The sequence below is a fragment of the Bos mutus genome, chromosome 10 (genome assembly GCF_027580195.1).
Source record: "Bos mutus isolate GX-2022 chromosome 10, NWIPB_WYAK_1.1, whole genome shotgun sequence".
In the NCBI taxonomy this organism is placed as follows: domain Eukaryota; kingdom Metazoa; phylum Chordata; class Mammalia; order Artiodactyla; family Bovidae; genus Bos; species Bos mutus.
Genome location: NC_091626.1, coordinates 49,097,634 through 49,116,299, shown reverse-complemented (window position 1 = coordinate 49,116,299; position 18,666 = coordinate 49,097,634). Strand labels below are relative to the sequence as shown.

At 36.4% G+C, this 18,666-nt stretch overlaps 1 protein-coding gene across 2 annotated transcripts in view; it reads left to right on the top strand.

Moving 5' to 3' along the window:
• The window catches only part of SPPL2A (signal peptide peptidase like 2A), a 56,099-nt gene extending 40,423 nt beyond the window's left edge, over window positions 1-15,676 (top strand). For both annotated transcript variants that reach the window (XM_070377892.1, XM_070377891.1), the window contains 3 exons: window positions 449-523; window positions 1,956-2,116; window positions 11,826-15,676. In XM_070377892.1, coding sequence (XP_070233993.1) covers window positions 449-523; window positions 1,956-2,116; window positions 11,826-11,900 — 311 coding nt within the window. In that variant the 3' untranslated portion in view covers window positions 11,901-15,676. The remainder of the gene's footprint in view (window positions 1-448; window positions 524-1,955; window positions 2,117-11,825) is intronic.
• Window positions 15,677-18,666: the final 2,990 nt, after the last annotated feature.

Below are 18,666 nucleotides of genomic sequence, written 5' to 3'. Positions count from 1 at the left end.
AGAAACACATATTGTTGCCATGTGAGCTGGATGGCAAAGTCCAGTGTAGCAGCTGTCTTAGGCCAGTGAGACTCCTTTCACATAATTGATAAGGTAGGGAATGCTTTCTATTAAGTAACCTTAAAGTTCTTGAATATCTTTAAACTTACCCTTCTTTTTACCAGTCCCACAGCATGTGCTATTAAAAGCACGTAGCATAGAATTGGTGAAAACAATATGCTAGCTAATAAAAACTATGTTTTTAATGGCTTAGGAAAATGTTTAATATATGGTATTAAGTTTAAAGAAATCAGCATATAAAATTTTGTCTGGAATTTGAGGTACTTTAATGTTCTAATGATGCAAAAATGAATGTTAAATACAATGCAACATGTACTTTTACCATAGTTAACAACTGAATTTGTATTGCTATTGTTATTTTAAGAATGTAATGTGAAATTTTTTTTAGGCCTGTTGATTGCATACTGTAGAAGATTTGATGTTGAGATTGGCTCTTCTGTATACTATGTTTCCTCCACAATTGGTAAATTTTTGTTTTTTCTTTTTGTTATATTGAGTTGTATCATCCGTAGGAAAAGGTCTAAAAGTAAGGAGTCCTGGATTCTAATTCTTCACTATTAATTAATAAGATGCTTTTTCCATCAAAAAGAGATAATTATAGTTTACTACCTATATCACAAGGTTTTTGAGGATTGAAAAGGAAATTATATATGAAAGAAGATTCTACACATAAAAAGCTTACTAGAGCATATGGCACGTAGGTAGTTGATACTAGTATAATACTAGGTTTTAAAAAAATACTGTATAATATTTACATATTAATATAGATAAACTTATGGGCACAATAATACCTGGGACAGCAGAGGTAGTTGCTACTTGTCTTACTTCTTTTCTTGAAAACAGACAAGAGCAAGCAATAAGCCAAAAAATACTTTTCTACTTCTGAACATATCAAATATATATCTCAAAATCAATACACCAGAATTCTTTATTCTTAGGTAAATGGTCTGCACCAGAGCCATTTAGATACTGTTCTAGAAAGGTTTTTAGTTCCACAGTGGAATTAAATCTTGTAAATTAAATGTACATCAGCAGTTAGAAAAGGATTTTTCTAGAAGTAGTTCCTCTGACAGCAAGAAAGAACAGCTAAATGAGTGAAAGGATGAAGAAAGGGTAGAAATTATAAAGAAATAATAAAAACAGTCTGAGCCCATTAAGTATGATACTCCCTAAAGGCATTAACATGTTAGCATGCAGCAGTAGTCAGTGTGATAGAATAAAGAAACATTCAGTGAAAAGACAGAAAAGACTGTAAATTAGGACAACTCACTTTACTTCACTGGTCCTCCATTGCCTCACTTTACTTCACTATTCCTCCATTGTAACTTTGGGCAACTCACTTCATTGGTCCTCCATTGCATCATCTGTAAAACGAGAAGGTGGACTGCATTGTCCGTAAAAGCCGTACTAGTTCCAGTTTTCTGAGATCCAGTGCTCATATTGAGATGCAGAGTCATTAATAAAAGATCAAATGAAGTTTGATATGCAATCATTGACAATGACCAGGAAGTATATAATCAATATTAGAAAGATTTTTTAAAACAACCTTTGGTACCTGTAGGCACAGATTTTAGTTATCTAAAATGTGGAACAACTTAACATCCTTAATAGTGGCAGATAACTGAGACTTTCTTGAATCATTATCTTTATCAATGATTAAGAATTAATTATGTTATTAATGATTAATTATAGTGGAAATACTAAACAGTTTCCACATTTTTCAAAAGCTCTGTAGAATGTCTCTCCTGACTACTCTCTAGGAAAATAATGAAATTATGAAAAGAAGTCATAGGGCAAAAACATTCTGAGAAATATTTGAAAACCAGTACTTCAGTGAGGGAATTAAAATTCACCTTTGATAGCATAAAAATGACTGATACTTGATATTCTTGCAGCCTATGCCATTGGCATGATTCTTACATTTGTTGTTCTGGTGCTGATGAAAAAGGGGCAACCTGCTCTCCTCTATTTAGTACCTTGCACACTTATTACTGCCTCACTTGTTGCCTGGAGACGTAAGGAAATGAAAAAGTTCTGGAAAGGTAGCAGCTATCAGGTATGTGCTTATATCTTGGTTACTAAGTTATAACATTGCCTAACTTTGGTTGGGAACTGCTTGTATATATCAAAGCTTTATATATTTATTCTCAAAGCTTTTACATGCCTAAAACTTGCCTTGAATTTACCAGAGGGCCCAAAGTTTCTTTCCACCACTACCCCCTTACTTGTCACCTGCTGCATCATCACTTCTCATCCTCACTGCAGTCTGATGCCAAAATTCTGGTGACTCAAGATACAAGTACCAAGAAGCACGGGAGGGCATCAGGGAAAATCAAAACAGCACTTCAACATGAGTTTTCAGAATCCACACAAAAGTCGACTTCATGGAAGATAAGAGCCATGTTTAAGTACTAAATTTTGATGCTGACACCACTAGCTATTTATAGTAAGAGTCCTCAGGTTTTGCAGATAAAAAGTATACTCTCTCCAGCATCTAAATGGGCCTAAGCAAATGGAAATGGGCACTCATTTCAGGTTTAAATGGATCAAGACTGCCTTTTCTGTAAAATTCCTACAACAGAGAATATCCAGATAGCAGAATCTATCATGTTTGAGTTGTTTCTTCATTGAAGTTAAAGCCCTTTGTTCTTTTCCTAAATGTTATCGGTATTCCTGTAAAGTTTGTTTGTTTGCATTGAAATTAAAGAGAGTTGGGAAACTCTAGCCTGTTGAGGTCAGGGTCATGGCATTGATTCCTTCATGAGGCAGTTAACTCTGCTTTGCCCTATTACAGCAAACTGTGTTCCACTATCCACTCTCATGCTTTTGTTTCAGTGATCACATGAACAAAACTAAAGATACTTTGGGTAGATAGCTGTAATTCCATTAGTAGATAAACAGTTCAAAGTTCATATCCATCTTGTGGTTGGTTCTAGTGTCATCTTTATTTAACAAGAGGTGATTCGCACATTAAGTTAGACTACTATTAACATAATTGAAAAAAGCACCAACCTAGAATTCTTTCAGGTAAGTCTTGTAATTTCTTTGAGATTAGGATAGAATACCTGCCCTTCCTACCTCCCAATTCCAGTTTCTCAACTTGTATTTATACACATAGAATTAGTTTATGGCCACAAGGTCCTTGACTCAACTAATAAGGTAGCTTGTAACTTTCATGAAGATGACACTCACATGGAATATTTTACAGATTTTTTTCAAAGTAAAAGTATGTCCTACAGCACAAACTCTAATACTAGTTTTGAAAGTCATATCCTAAGAGGTGCTCTTTGTCGTCATTTTTTTTAAAAATAGTTATCTGTTTCTTCATTTAGCAAATGTTTATTGAGCAGTTCTATGAGCCAGATACTATTTTAGGTGCTGATGATAAAAGATGAACAAGTTAGAACAAGCCTACTCTCATGGCCTCTTGAAAGTTAGAGTCTCTTGGAGGATACAGATAGAGTCACTAACAATAAAGTATGATGAATGTATTAGTTATGGCAGGGTGCCTTGAAGACTAGAAGTGGCACACCAGTGCTTATGGTTTTGAGACAGTCAAAGGTGATGTGGGCAAGGAAGACTTCTTAACAGAATGTTAAGTTTATGTTGAAACTTTTAAGACTGAGCCTTGTGTTCCATGTTGAAAGAACCATGACATAAAAGGCTCAGAGGGAAGAGCTTTGACAGATTTAGGAACCACATGACAGAGTGGCCATTCCTATTGAATAAGAATAGGGGAGTGCAGGAAATGAAAACTGGAGAAGCAAGCAAGGGAAAGAGGCTGTATGGACTTAATAAGCCATATTAAAGAGCTTGGACTCTCTCCTAAGAACATTGGAGACCATTTAAGAGTTTTAAGAAATCTAGAAAATGTATTGAAAGAAGACAAATCTTGAGGCAGCTATTACAATGAAAAGCTGTAGTAGCCAGAATTAGCATGGTACTGAGACTGGTCAAGAGAAATTTAGAAGCATAATAAATGCAGCCTAGTGATAGATTCAGTTAGGGAGAAGAGAATAAAGTAGAATCCAAGGTTTTTGGCTTGTGTAACTGAGTGGGTGGATAGTGATACCATTCACTGAGATTAAGAAGGGCAACAGATTTGAGATAAGATGATGAATTCAGTGTTGGAAATTTCAAAATACCTAGGGGACTACCAGGAAAAGAGAAATCAGCAGTTGAATAAACATCTCCTGATATGCAGGAGATAGGCCTAACTAGAGACAGAAATTTGGGAGTGTTACCAGCATACTCTGTGAGTGAGTGAGAATGTAGAGGGAGAAGAAAAGACTCAGGACAGAACTGTGACCAAGAGATTTCTACTTTTAGGAGCACTTATCTTATTAACTGATCATGAGGTAAATCAGGAGAAGGAGGATGAGCAACACAGGGAAACTTTGTTTAGGGTTGGCATTAAGTCTTTTTTTAAGTTAGAATTTAAATTTGGGACAGCTAGTGAGAGCATATGGTACTATCTTATGGAATTAAGTATGTTTGCTGGTATTTTCATCACCAGTATTTCATTTTTACTTGTAAAATTTTCTTTCTCCTTTAGTACAGCTTTAAGGGTGCGGTGGTTTATTATAAGCACCTTTCCTCCTTTCTCTTTCTATGCTGTTTCCTGAGGAGAAAGGAGATGCTAGGTAAGACTGGACTTCAACCAAAGGATGCATTTATATTCCCTATGAATAAGTGCTGTGCCCTGGACCATCTGAATTTTACTCTTAAAAACTGTGACTTTGAAATGATGATTCTCCTTCATAGCAGCTACTGTAAAGTTTAAGATCATTGGAGCTAGACCCAAAGCCGTAGTAAACACCCTGGAAGGGTGGACTCCAAGGCCTTCCCTGTAAGACGTAGAAGCTAACTAAGATAATTGATTGTAGGAGAATCCATTTTAAAGAGTCTGAAAAGTTAGGACAGTTTTGGTTATACACTTCTCACTTGTAGGGTGGAATCATAATTTCATTGGAGAAGGAAATGGCATTCCACTCTAGTATTCTTGCCTGGAGAATCCCATGGACAGAGGAGCCTGGTGGGCTACAGTCCACAAGGTTGCAAAGAGTTGAACACGACTGAGTGACTAACACACACACACACACACACTGACACACATCATAATTTCATTAGGTAAGACACTCAGAATACAAATACCACATAGTAACAGCATGGAGTCTGGTGTCAGACCACCTAAGTTTGAAGTTTTGTTAATTATTAGTAATGTGACATTAACTCCTAAGTTGCTTCAGTCGTGTCCGACTCTGTGCGACCCCTGAGACAGCAGCCCACCAGGCTCCCCCATCCCTGGGATTCTTCAGGCAAGAACACTGGAGTGGGTTGCCATTTCCTTTTCCAATGCATGAAAGTGAAGTCGCTCAGTCGTGTCCGACTCTGAGCGACCCCACAGACTGCAGCCTACCAGGCTCTTCCGTCCATGGGATTTTCCAGGCAAGAGTACTAGAGTGGGGTGCCATTGCCTTAGGCAAGTTACTTAACATCTCAGTGCCTCAGTTTCCTCCAATGGGATAGGAATCAGCCTACCTCACAGGGTTGTAACAAATGCAAACTGCTTAGCACAGTATCTGGCACATCATTAGCACTATAAATGTATTTGCTATTATTATTTTATGAATTGAGTTTTTTTGTTTTGGTTTAACTTGTTGCTTTGGTGATCATCTTTCTCTTCATTAACTGATTTCCATTTTCCTGTTTTGAATATTAAAACTTTGGATCTTTGTTAAATCTGCTTTCTTAACTTACTTGTGAAAGGCCATCACAAGCCTCAGAGCAAAGATTTTGTTAAAATGGTCATTTTCCCACGGTGCACTAAATTTTAAAATATTAAGAATGGACATTTACTGAACTTTTAGGCGAGCTAGTTGCAGAATATTATAAACTGCTGCCAGGAGACAGTCTATTTTTCCCCACAACTAGGGCTTCCCTCATGGCTCAGATGGTAAAGAATCTGTCTGCAATGCAGGAGACCTGGGTTCTATCCCTGGTTCGGGAAGATCATGTGAAGAAGGGAATGGCTGCCCACTCCAGTATTCTTGCCTGGAGAATTCCATGGACAGAGGAACCTGGTGGGCTACTGTCTACAAAGTCACAAAGACACCACACACACACAGCATTCATAAAAGTTATAGAATGTAATGCCTTCTATTAATGTGAAAAAGAAAATCTCTCATTCCTTTTGTCTAACCTTTAAGGTCCAGGTTAATTTAGCTTGAATGTTGTTATTTGTGGGAGACAGTATTATTATAGACTTTGGCATCAGTTCTGGCAAGTTAATCTCTAAAGATTCCTCATTCATCAAGTGAGGTTGGATCTACAGGCAGGTAGGAGAATCTAATCTAAAGAGATAAATTAGCCCAAGGCTTTTTTTTTTTTTTTTTCTAATTTTATTTTATTTTTAAACTTTACATAATTGTATTAGTTTTGCCAAATATCAAAATGAATCCGCCACAGGTATACATGTGTTCCCCATCCCGAACCCTCCTCCCTCCTCCCTCCCCATACCATCCCTCTGGGCCGTCCCAGTGCACCAGCCCCAAGCATCCAGCATCGTGCATCGAACCTGGACTGAAAGGCAAGTGGATATTGAAATCAGATAAGGCTGGCAGAGGCTTTGGAAGTAGAACAGGGAACCTCAATAAGTCTGGTAAAATAAAGGGAAGCTATGTCTGAATTTAGTGTAGGAGAGACCTGAGAGTCAGACCCAAAGACAACTCTCAGGCAGTTACTGGTTCATCTCTTTGGCTAACAGTTCACTCTTCTCCCCTGCCTCCATTGTCTGTTTCCAGAATATCTCTTATATAACTCCCAGCTCAAAATCTGCCATCTCTAAGCATATATCCAAGAGTTCTCCATTTGAAATTAGGTTCACCTTTCTCCATACTTTCTTTAGACTTTGATGTTAAATACTTATTAACATCTGCCTTGTAGTATAGATACTTATGAAGGAATGCCTCCCCAGGTAGCACTAGTGGTAAAGAAACCGCCTGCTAACGACGACATGAGACATGAGTTCAATCCCTGGGTTGGGAAGATTTCCTGGAGTAGGAAATGACAACCCATTCCAGTATTCTTGCCTGGAAAATCCCATGGACAGAGGAGCCTAGTGGGCTACAGTCCATAGGGTCACAAGAGTCAGACATGACTGAGCACACACACCCTCACTAATTAGCTCCTAGGTGTTAGGAACCCACAGTGCTGATAGCACTGTTTTATATACTGTAAGTTCTCAGTCTATGTTTATTGATATTATTCATGCAAAGCAATTAGAATGTTCAGTCCTTAATCCACTGACCTTTTTAATCACTTTTGTGTGTGTGTATAAATTTCTGGATTGTGTTTTAACAGCCTTCAAACAATTACCAGAATTGTTATAAAGTATTATAAAAGTATATTTTATTTATTAGTTATTGACATTGTGTCCGACTCTTCGTGACCCCATGGACTGTAGCCCACCAGGCTCCTCCATCCATGGAATTTTCTAGGCAAGAGTACTGGAGTGGGTTGCCATTTCCTTCTCCAGGGGATCTTCCCAACCCAGGGATTGAACCCGGGTCTCCCGCGTTGGCGGGCAGACGCTTTACCGTCTGAGCCACCAGGGAATCACTACTATAAAAGTATGGCACTTTTTAAATACTAGACTTCTATATCTCTATAGTCTTTATATATAACCATTTTGCAAGTGCCAAAAGTTTTGGCTGCTGTTTGAAAGAATCAAATGTAAAGCAAGTAATATAAATTAAAATCAGAATCTCAGGTGATGCCACATTTGTTTATGCTGCTATTGTTTGGTTCATTCTAATCCTTGATATTAGAGTTGAGTATAAGAGTAGCAGAAAGCAGGACTTTGTACTGGAAATTTTTAATTCATGGGTAGCCCTGATGACCTTTTTATGTTGTTTTCAAAGGACAAATTATACCTCTTTCATTGCTGAAACTTAGAGACTTCATAGAAATACTTTAGTATTTTACTTAAAGTCTTTCAGCCCTTCCATGAGTTTCTCTGATCAAGAGAAATAATGTTTTCTAATAGGATTTCACTAATATAATACTACTTTGGAAATCTTTATTTTATATTCTTTCCTATAGCTAAAAAGCTACTTACCCTGTATTTTTTATGAACTTTTTTTTCTGGATTGCTTCAAGAGCCACAGTATTCAGTTTCATTTATTTTCTAGTGAGTGTAGAGAAAGTTAAGGTATTCTTTCTCTAGAGAGAAACTTGAAGCCATGGCGTAATTATTCTGGCACACAGAACAATTAATAGAAAATTTTTAGGGGAGAATTTTTTTGCTTTTAATCCTAAATCAGTGGAGTTAGATTTATGCAGCAACCTCCAATGGGTGGGAAGTAAGGTTTCAGTTTGTTAATATTCAGTAAACAGTGGGTTAGTCTCTGCTAAATGTCGCTAGTGCTTCTAATTATTTTTAGAAGTCACAAGCTGTAACTGACAAGTCAAAATACAGAGATACTTAGAACAGCTCTGCTGTAGTATCAGCCGCTCTCCAGTTACTGCAGCAACATGAGCACTTTTATTAGACTGTTTCAGGAGATTGGTTCAGAGCTATCAGTAAATGCTGGGTTAGCTGACCCAATTTCAGAGGACATCTTTCTAACTTGAGCTTGCTTATTTACTATGAAAAAATAATCATTTATTATGACAAAACAATTTACATGAATTTTGCCAGCTAATTTTATTACCTATATTAATTTTTGTTGTGTTTTTAAAAACCTGTTTCAAGTTTGCACTTCTCTGTTTCTATACTGTTTTTATTGAAAAGTCAGTGATGAAAAATAAATGCAGAGTAGAGATACTACTTCTCAGTAAGTTGGTTTTACAAGTTTTTTTTAAATATATCTCTTTATTTAGGAATTAGATTACAGTGCCAATGAGGTACCAAAGAATTAGGAAAGAAGAAGCATATTATAACTTAGAGTGTATAGACTATTATTTCATTAGGTGACAGTTATCAGGATCAGCAGGTCTTGGAGAAGAAAGAGTGTTTCCCCACCATCCATTCTTCAGTTTTGTGTCCCCACAGCTCCAGCCTCTTACACCCAGTGTCTAAACTACTAGAAAAAAAAGGGCCTAAATATATCTTATATGCTTCTCCTTTCCCTGTCATATAAATTGTAACTAAAATCAACTCTTCAACAACTTCATCTTTTCTATTACCTATCTTGATTTGGGATTTGATCCCTTACTCCAGAAGTGATATGATTATGCAAGATTATAGTAATAATCTTAGGGATATCTTTGGCAAATAGAGGACCACAAAACTGATTGTTCAGGGGCTTGAAATGACTCATAGAATATAAGCAGGTTGGGGTTTTATAAGTTGACTCCATCACTTGAGACAGTTATCAACTGAAAGCTTCAGCTCATGTTTGTATTCTTCTTTGGCAAGTTCCAGAGACCCCATTTGGAATTATTCTTTTCTCTGCTTCCTCTTCCAAAAAGCAGTAAAGCTTTTAGACTCAATTTTTAAAAATAAGAATATTTATTTTCCTTGTCTTCTACTCCTTGATGAAGGAGAAGGGAAAAAGTACATCAGTTCAGTTCAGTCGCTCAGTCATGTCCGACTCTTTGCAACCCCATGGACTGCAGCACGCCAGGCTTCGCTGTCCATCACCAACTCCCGGAGCCTACTCAAACTCATGTCCATTGAATCGGTGATGCCATCCAACCATCTCATCTGTTGTTGTCCCCTTTCTCCTCCCGCCTTCAATCTTCCCCAGCATCAGGGTCTTTTCCAATGAGTGAGTTCTTTGTATCAGGTGGCCAGAGTATTGGAGTTTCAGTTTCAGCATCAGTCCTTTCAGTGAATATTCAGGGCTGATTTCCTTTAGGATTGACTGATTGGATCTCCTTGCAGTCCAAGGGACTCTCAAGAGTCTTCTCCACCACCACAGTTCAAAAACATCAATTCTTCCGCACTCAGGTTTCTTTATAGTCCAACTCTCACATCCATACATGACTACTGGAAAAACATAGCCTTGACTAGATGGACCTTTGTTGGCAAAGTAATGTCTCTGCTTTTTAATATGCTGTCTAGGTTGGTCATAGCTTTTCTTCCAAGGAGCAAGTGTCTTTTAACTTTATGGCTGCAGTCACCATCTGCAGTGATTTGGGGGCCCAAGTAAATAAAGTCTGTCACTGTTTCCATTGTTTTCCCATCTATTTGCCATGAAGTGATGGGACCAGATGCCATGATCTTCGTTTTCTGAATGTTGAGTTTTAAGCCAACTTTTTCACTCTCCTCTTTCAATTTCATCAAGAGACTCTTTAGTTCTTCGCTTTCTGCCATAAGGGGTAGTGTCATCTGCATATCTGAGGTTATTGATATTTCTCCTGGCAATCTTGATTCCAGCTTGTGCTTCATCCAGCCTGGCATTTCCCATGATGTACTCTGCATATAGGTTAAGTAAGCAGGGTGACAATATATAGCCTTGACATACTCCTTTCCCGATTTGGAACCAGTCTTTTATTCCATGTCCAGTTCTAACTGTTGCTTCTTTACTTGCATACAGATTTCTCAGGAGGCAGGTCAGGTGGTCTGGTATTCCCATCTCTTTGAGAATTTTCCACAGTTTATTGTGATCCACACAGTCAAAGGCTTTGCCATAGTCAATAAAGCAGAAGTAGATGTTTTTCTGGAACTCACTTGCTTTTTCGATGATCCAGCAAATGTTGGCAATTTGATCTCTGATTCCTCTGCCTTTTCTAAATCCAGTATTTAAATTTAATCACTAAAAATCTTTGACAGTCTTCAGAAAGACATGAAGTTTTTTTTTTCTATTTTTAGGTAGTTTTATATGAAGAACAGGGTAAAAACACTGAAAATATTTAAGCAGTTTCTTCCTTTATCTCCAAATATGATAATATTTTTATGAGAATATGAGAAGAATTAAAGTGATCATTTGAGAAAAGTTTTAACTGGTAATTCTGCTAAAATAGTCTATGCTGCTAAGTCACTTCAGTCGCGTCCGACTCTGTGTGACCCCATAGACGGCAGCCCACCAGGCTCCCCTGTCCCTGGGATTCCCCAGGCAAGAACACTGGAGTGGGTTGCCATTTCCTTCTCCAGTGCATGAAAGTGAAAAGTGAAAGTGAAGTCGCTCAGTCATGTCTGAGTCGTAGCGACCCCATGGACTGCAGCCTACCAGGCTCCTCGGTCCATGATAGTCTATAGCAAATGTATTATTCTTGATTTTGTTTTTAGATATCATTTGACCTTTAAGTACTTTTAATTTCTTTATTCTTAGTAGACATTTTTTTCATACAGTCTTTTAAAAATTTCATATGTCATTTTTAAATTATCCTAAGGTCAATATTCAAAGCATCAACCAGGTTACACTGTCCCTGAACCAGCATAGTGATTTGTGGAACCAGTTTTAGTTTTCCACCTCCAGGAGTGGACACTGCTTGCATCAGGAATATCTTGTGGTGGAGTCTCCACTGCCACACAGGGCGATATTCATATTGGGAGATGGAAGTAGTGGAAGATCCAGAGAAGGCACTTACCACATTGGCCCTGAGTCCAGTGATTAGGCTTCCTGAAGGAGTTGTCACCCTGAGCATGTCCTGAGGAATGTGGCTGTGGAAACCGTACATTGCTCCAAAAAGAGTGCTTGGTTCAATGGAACACTCTGTGTCTTTTTTTAAAAAAAAATTTGGAATCCTTTTGCCAAATTCGTGACTTGGGGCAAGTTGAAAATTTACATTTCCTAACATCTTTTATTTATGCCTAGATGATGGACCATCTGGACTATGCAACAAATGAAGAAAACCCTGGGACTGCTGGTGAACAGATTGTCCAACAATAATATGTGGATGTGCAATAATGTGTTGATTGATTTTCTACAAATTAAGAGTTTGACTTTTTAAATTGACTTTTGAATTGACAATCTGAAAGAAACTTCAACGATATGCTTGCAAATATGTATCTATAAGAGCTGGTACTGACAATTAATTACATGATAAATAATTAAAATACAATTGCTTTTAACTATGTTAAAGTTGTGCCTTCACATTAAATAAAAGCATATGGTCTGTGTAATTTTCAGGATGTATTATATATAGTATATTTTTATAAGAAAAAAAAACTCTTCACCTACCCCTGTACTTGTCTTACTGAAGTCTGTTTCTTTCAACTCTAATGATAGATAAAAGTATTTGTCAAAGTGAGTTTCTGAGCAGATTTTACTGTAAAGAATTATGCAAACTTTTTGCTCTATAGAACTAACTGTTTAAGATCATTTAAGAAGGCAGTTCAGCGGTGGAATTTTGGGCCTTTTATCACTGCAGAGGTTAGAAATATATGATTTGGGAATATAGATAAAAGTGTATTTTTGTAGCATAAGTTTTAAAAAATCCCAATCCTTTTTTAAACTTGAGAACCTAAATTACTTCAGATTGCATATGTGTTATATTAGAATATTTTTCCATTTATAGAGAAACATATAAAACTAGTCATTTGAAAGGAAACAAAAATTGAAATCCACATTTTTCAGTGGTCTTCTGTTTCCTTGAAGATGTAGCTTAAATTTCTAAACTAACCTATAATTCCACTATGGTATTTCTGATCTCTGAAGTTTGGATCTACTAATGTTAAGATTAAGACTTAATATTTTGTAAAAATTATTTTTCTTAGCAAATTATATATTAATACATATGACTTATTGTTTGAGTATTAACATCTCTAATAATCCCTTCCTCTACCTTCCCTCCCCTAATTCCTACTCCTTTCCCCATAGGCGACCACTGTTAGCTTTTTAAAATTTGGGTGAAGCATGGTTTACTAATATACAAACTGTGCTTCAGAGGAAAGAATTGGAGACAGAAAACAGGATACTGGGTGTTAGTCTCAATTTAATTACAAAGTTTGAGTAAATTTTATTAGCTCAATGCAATTGTATCTCAGTTTTCTGCCTGCAAAATGAGTATGTTAGACCAAGTAATCACTCTGGTTCCTTCCAACTTGAAAAAATTTTCTCATTCTTTGTTCAGTCTCATATGTGAACTTGAACATTATCCTGTGAGTCATAGGTCACATTGTCTATTTTCTTTTCTTTTCTCTTAAGAAATCTCCAAGTGAAACATGATTGCAAAGACAGCAAGATTTTGTATTTCTGTAAATAATGTATAAGATATGTGAACACATCTATGATTTTTCATTCTAAGGCCAGTTTTACTGATTAAAAGATAAAGCTAACACCTTTCAGAAATGTTTCAAACCTTTGATGTTTGATCTAAATTTAGCATTTGAGGGAATTAGATACTTTTGATTCATTGATATCTTCCCAGATTGTTAAGTTACTGAGTAATTTACAGATATAGAAGCTCCCTTGAGAGCCCTTCTTTCTACTTAATAGACTTATGGGTCACTTGGTTTATGGCAAATGACAAATAAGTATCTGACAAGTAAGAGTTCATGTTGATTTTGCCTCCATAATATCAAGTTTGAATTTTTTCCAAAGAATCTAATTTATTTGGCAGACTCGGATAGAAGAACAGATTAAGTGCCAGGTGAAAGCTCCCAACTATATTTTCATTTATAATATCAATAAAATGTTTGCCAAAATACAGCTTTTTTAAGTAAAGTTATCTGCACTCTTATTCCAGCTTTAGGATGTTCAAAAACTTCGACCACATTTTGTGAAGAATGTTACAGAAAATTTTATACCTAGAAATCTGGAATTTTAGTTCTTTGATACAAATTCTACTTTATCCAACCACTAGTAAGAAGGTAAAATCTTGTTCTAGTTTGGTATTTAAATCTTACTGATTAAATAGAAAAAACAAAAAGTGAAATTCCTTGAGTTTCTCTGTCTTCAGTATCAACTTTGTATTACTTAATCCTTTCTAGCAACTGAACTGAAAATATTTATAAAAATTACAGTAAAGTGCAGAAATATTTGGGGAATCAAAGTATGAACAGAAGATAGGAAAGATGAAAATTTGCCTTTAGAAGACTATCATTTCTTTCTCAAACTGTAAAAGTAGATGATTTTTACTTCAGTTCAGCAAAGGTAAATATGAGTTTTGTGGGAAAGGACTTTGATAATCTGCTACATTGTTTTCTTCTAGCTTGTAGATTTTTTTTAGATTAGCAATATCTTATTAGTAGACTCAGCAATTTATTTTTCTTTTGAAGGAAGAGTTTTAGCCCTTCTGTTGGCATTCACTGATTTTAGTTACATGTTCATAGAGATTTTGATGAAATGGTACATTTGTAGTAAATACAAATGAGCTTTGCAGTTTTCTTTTGCTCTTTTAATTTCTGCTTTGTGTGCATACGTGCTGAGTCACTTCAGTCATGTCCGACTTTTTGTGACCCTATCGGCCATGGCCCACCAGGCTCTATCCATGAGATTCTCCAGGCAAGAATACTGGAATGGGTTGCCATGCCCTCCTCCAGGGGATCTTCCCGACCCAGGGATCAAACCTGCATTTCTTGTGTATCCTGCATCAGCAGGCAGGTTCTTTACCACTAGCACCACCTGAAAAGCCCAATTTCTGCCTTAGGTATAAGCAAAATTTATTTTCATATTTGAACTAATTTATTTAATATTTGTCTCTAAAATTTCAACCTAATCTCAGTTAATGAGACTTCAAAAATAGAAATTGCTTTTCAAACTAGTGGATTATACTAGTTTGAAGGCTTTGTATTTTCCCATTAACAAGGGGAAATGCTGAATCTATTCAGAATGATGCCAGATAACCAGTTTTGTAGTTTAAAAATTTGTTGTTTTCAGTGCTCTATTTACCTCAGAGGTAACTCTAAAGGGGATAGGGGAGGGTAATGAAAATGAAATCAAAATCTTGAACAAAAATCATTTTATGCTTCCTGCAAGAAAGATACTCTGTAAATTCAGGAGATCTGAATCAAATCACTGAACATTTTGGAATTTGAAAGAAATTATGTGTACTTATGATTTGATCATAAGAGTATTATAGTGGCCATATTACAGTAAAGATTATAAATTTCCTTGTTTAATGTTTCCATAATTAAGGACAGCTTTTGTATCTAAGAAAATGTTCATTGGGGGAAAAAATTTTAAACTAGGTTTTTTAGAATAGTTCTACATTGTTGGCAATTAAGGGACAACTAAAAGAAAAAATGTAGAATATTTAATGTCATTATGTATTTCTTTGATTAGGCATAAAATGCATCATAAACAACTGCTTTTCCTTCAGAATATGGATTTATTTTTTCAATATCTAAAATTTACCTGGTCAGCCTATAGGATTTCCCAGTGAGACAAGTCAGTATAAATTAGGTGGATTTTGCCCCTTTTATACTTTGTTGTCTTTTTATCACATGAGAACCTATTTTAAAATACATGATTGAATTTTTACTTCTTAAATGAAGTTTTGAGTGTGGAATTCTTTTCTTTTAACCCTTTGATATGTTAGTGTAAATCAGTACTTTTATAACACTACTAGGCTTTATTTTTTTATGGAACATGATTTAAAAATTTTCAAAGTGTTAATTTGGCAGTGCTTTAAATCTTCATTATGTGCCAATACTGACAAGAAAAGGTTTTTTTTAATGTATTGAATTCACTATGTATTCAATAAATTCTATTTTAAAATAAAATTTGAGTTTGTTTTCATTTGAAAAATAATTGAAAATGAACTGAAAGCTACTAGATCATGTTCACATAAGATAAAAATAATAATAATCACAAAAATGTGTAGTTATTTTAACTCTGACAAATTATCCATAACCTAGATACCACAAATATCATTTACTAGAAATTTATATTGATACATAATGACCCTTAATAAGTATTTATTGAATTGATGTATGTATAGACTTTTTTTTTAACCAAGAAATTATCATACCCTTTGTAATGACTATCCCTAGCATTTGCAGCTTTGCTGATATTCTCACAAGTTACTAAGATTCCTGCTGCCATTGTACTGTTTTGTTTTTTTAACTAGCATGTGGATGGCCCAGATATATATGTCTTGACCACATGTTAAGAAGTCCTATCCCTTCTATGCATTAAAGTCGCTTCAGTCATGTCTGACTTTTTGCCACCCTCATGGACTGTAGCCCATCAGGCTCCTCTGTCCAAGGGATTCTCCAAGCAAGAATACTGGGGTGGGTTGCCATGCCCTCCTCCAGGGGATCTTCCTGAGTTAGAGATAGAACCCATGTCTCTTCACACCCCCATGGCAGGCAGGTTTCTTTACCACTAGTGTCATCTGGGAAGGGATTTTGTTTCATTCCACAGGTCCATATACCTGAAAAGATGCGTAAGAAACTGGAAAGAGAGGCTGTTTTTAGGAAGAGAGGGAGTATGATGGCTTGAGCACAGCAGTGAGAAGGAGACTTACTTTTCACCATATACTCTTGTACCACTTACATTTTCTGTCATATATATGTGGAGCCCTATACCAAAGTCAGTTCAGTTCAGTTCAATTGCTCAGTCACGTCCGATTCTTTGTGACCCCATGGACTGCAACATGCCAGGGTCACAGAACAAAAATCTCTGGAAGTGACCAAGCCCCATAGCAGCTGTTGCCATGAGCCTTAGTATCTAAACCAGCTGGTTCCCTAACCCCATACTAGGTAAAATTCCCACCCTCTAGCATCCTAGCCAATCACCTAATGTCTCCCTTCCAGGAGGAATTTTCTGTCTTGAGGCTATAAAAATGACCTGTGAAAGGGGTGGGCTTTCCCTTGAGCCAGCCCGCTGTCCTAACAGTGTCTCTCACTCATACACTTGGTTTTCCTCTCATTCTGCCTCATGACTGCAAATTCTTTTCCAACCCCCACACAGACCCCGACAATAGATATTTATTAAGATTCAAAATACAAATCATAAAAAATGCTGAAAAATTACTCCCCTCTTAATAGGTATTCATACTAATAGATGGTTAAGAAAATACTCATATCATTTTCTTTAGGTTCTAAGGTTTGTAAACAGTATAATGTGGGACTAAAGGAAGAAATATTTAACCAATTGTCATGTTTTTTATTTATTTTTTATTATTTTTTGGTCACACCATGCAGCATACAGATCTTAATTCCCTGACTAGGGATAGAACCTGTCCCCCCTGCTGTGGAAGCATAGAGTCTTAACCATTGGACAGCCAGGGAAGTTCCTCAGTTGTCATGTTTTTTATCTTAAAATTTATATTCTTTACAAATTATGCTTATTAGCTTGAAATTCACTTTACTTGGCTAGAAAATAGCAGTAGAACTTAATTTTTAAAGTTCATTCCCATTTCTATAATTGCATGAAGACTCTAGAATAAATATTAGAAGTTTTCAATATTTCTTGTCACCCTTAACCAAAAGTCCCCCCAAAAATTAAAGCAAAAGTGGAAATTCCCTGGTGGTCCACTAGTTAGGACTGAACTGAGTGCTTTCACTGTGGGTCCCAGCTCAGTCCCTGGTCAGGGAACTATGATCCCATAAGCTGAGTGGCAAGGCAAAAAAAAAAAAAGCAAAAATCAAAATAGTGTATCACTGAAGGGCATAACAATGGAAAACAATGTCCAATTCCAGGCAACCCTGATGATAACAAAGTATTCTTGGTAAAAATTTGGAAATTTCAACAACCTGCATATGAGCTCTTAGAGTAGACACTGCACTTGCAGCAATACCCAGATTCAGCAGAATTCTGGAGAGAGCGCTGTAAATGAGAGCAAGGCAGTAATTCTTAACAGCTCTCTTAGGAGGTTGGGGTAAATAATTCTTACCCCTGGCTGAAAATTACTATTTGACATGTTATGTTAAAAACAACTTTCCAATTAAATCATAGGGTCACCTCTCTAGCTAAGTGGGAAAGGTATCAATTGGGTTCTAATTAATAGTTACCTACTAATAGATTCTGCTAGCTTTAGAAAACCAAGTAATTTTTTTTTTACAAATGAATCCTCACTTGAATCTTCAGTTGAATCCTCACTTATTATTTTCTCTATAAAATCTGCTCCAGCCCCTTTCAGTGCAGAGAAATAAAACAGATAAATGGAAGGGCCAAGTCCTCTCTATACTCTTCCAAACATCTCTCAAAGAATTCTAGTACTCATCATCCCCACTGCCAACAACTCAATTGGACTCAATTTAATTCACCTGTACTGTAACAGACTTTTAGTTGGTCTTTCAGATGTTAATGTCACTATCAATTCCCCTTCCACATCATTTGCCAGTGATCTTTCTAAGATGAAAATCTGATCATGCAAATTCAAGTGTTTAAAAAAAAACCTTTAATAGCACCAAATTTGTTTAAAAACGGTCTAGTTTCCTTAATATGGTTTTCTAGTCCCTGTTCCTAACTCCCCTATGCCATGTGCCCAGTCGTGTCCAACTCTTTGTGACCCCATGGACTGTAGCCTGCCAGACTCCTGTCCACAGGATTTTCCAGGCAAGAATACTGGAGTGAGTATTTCTCAGTATTTCTCCCTCCAGGGGATCTTTTCAACCCAGGAATCAAATCCGTCTCTCCTGTGTCTCCTGTATTGCAGGCAGATTGTTTACCCTCTGAGCCATCTGGAAGCCCCCTTTCTAACTTAATTTCCCATTATTTTCCTCTCCTTCATTCCTGCCCCTTACACTCTTCTTCCTAAGAAGCT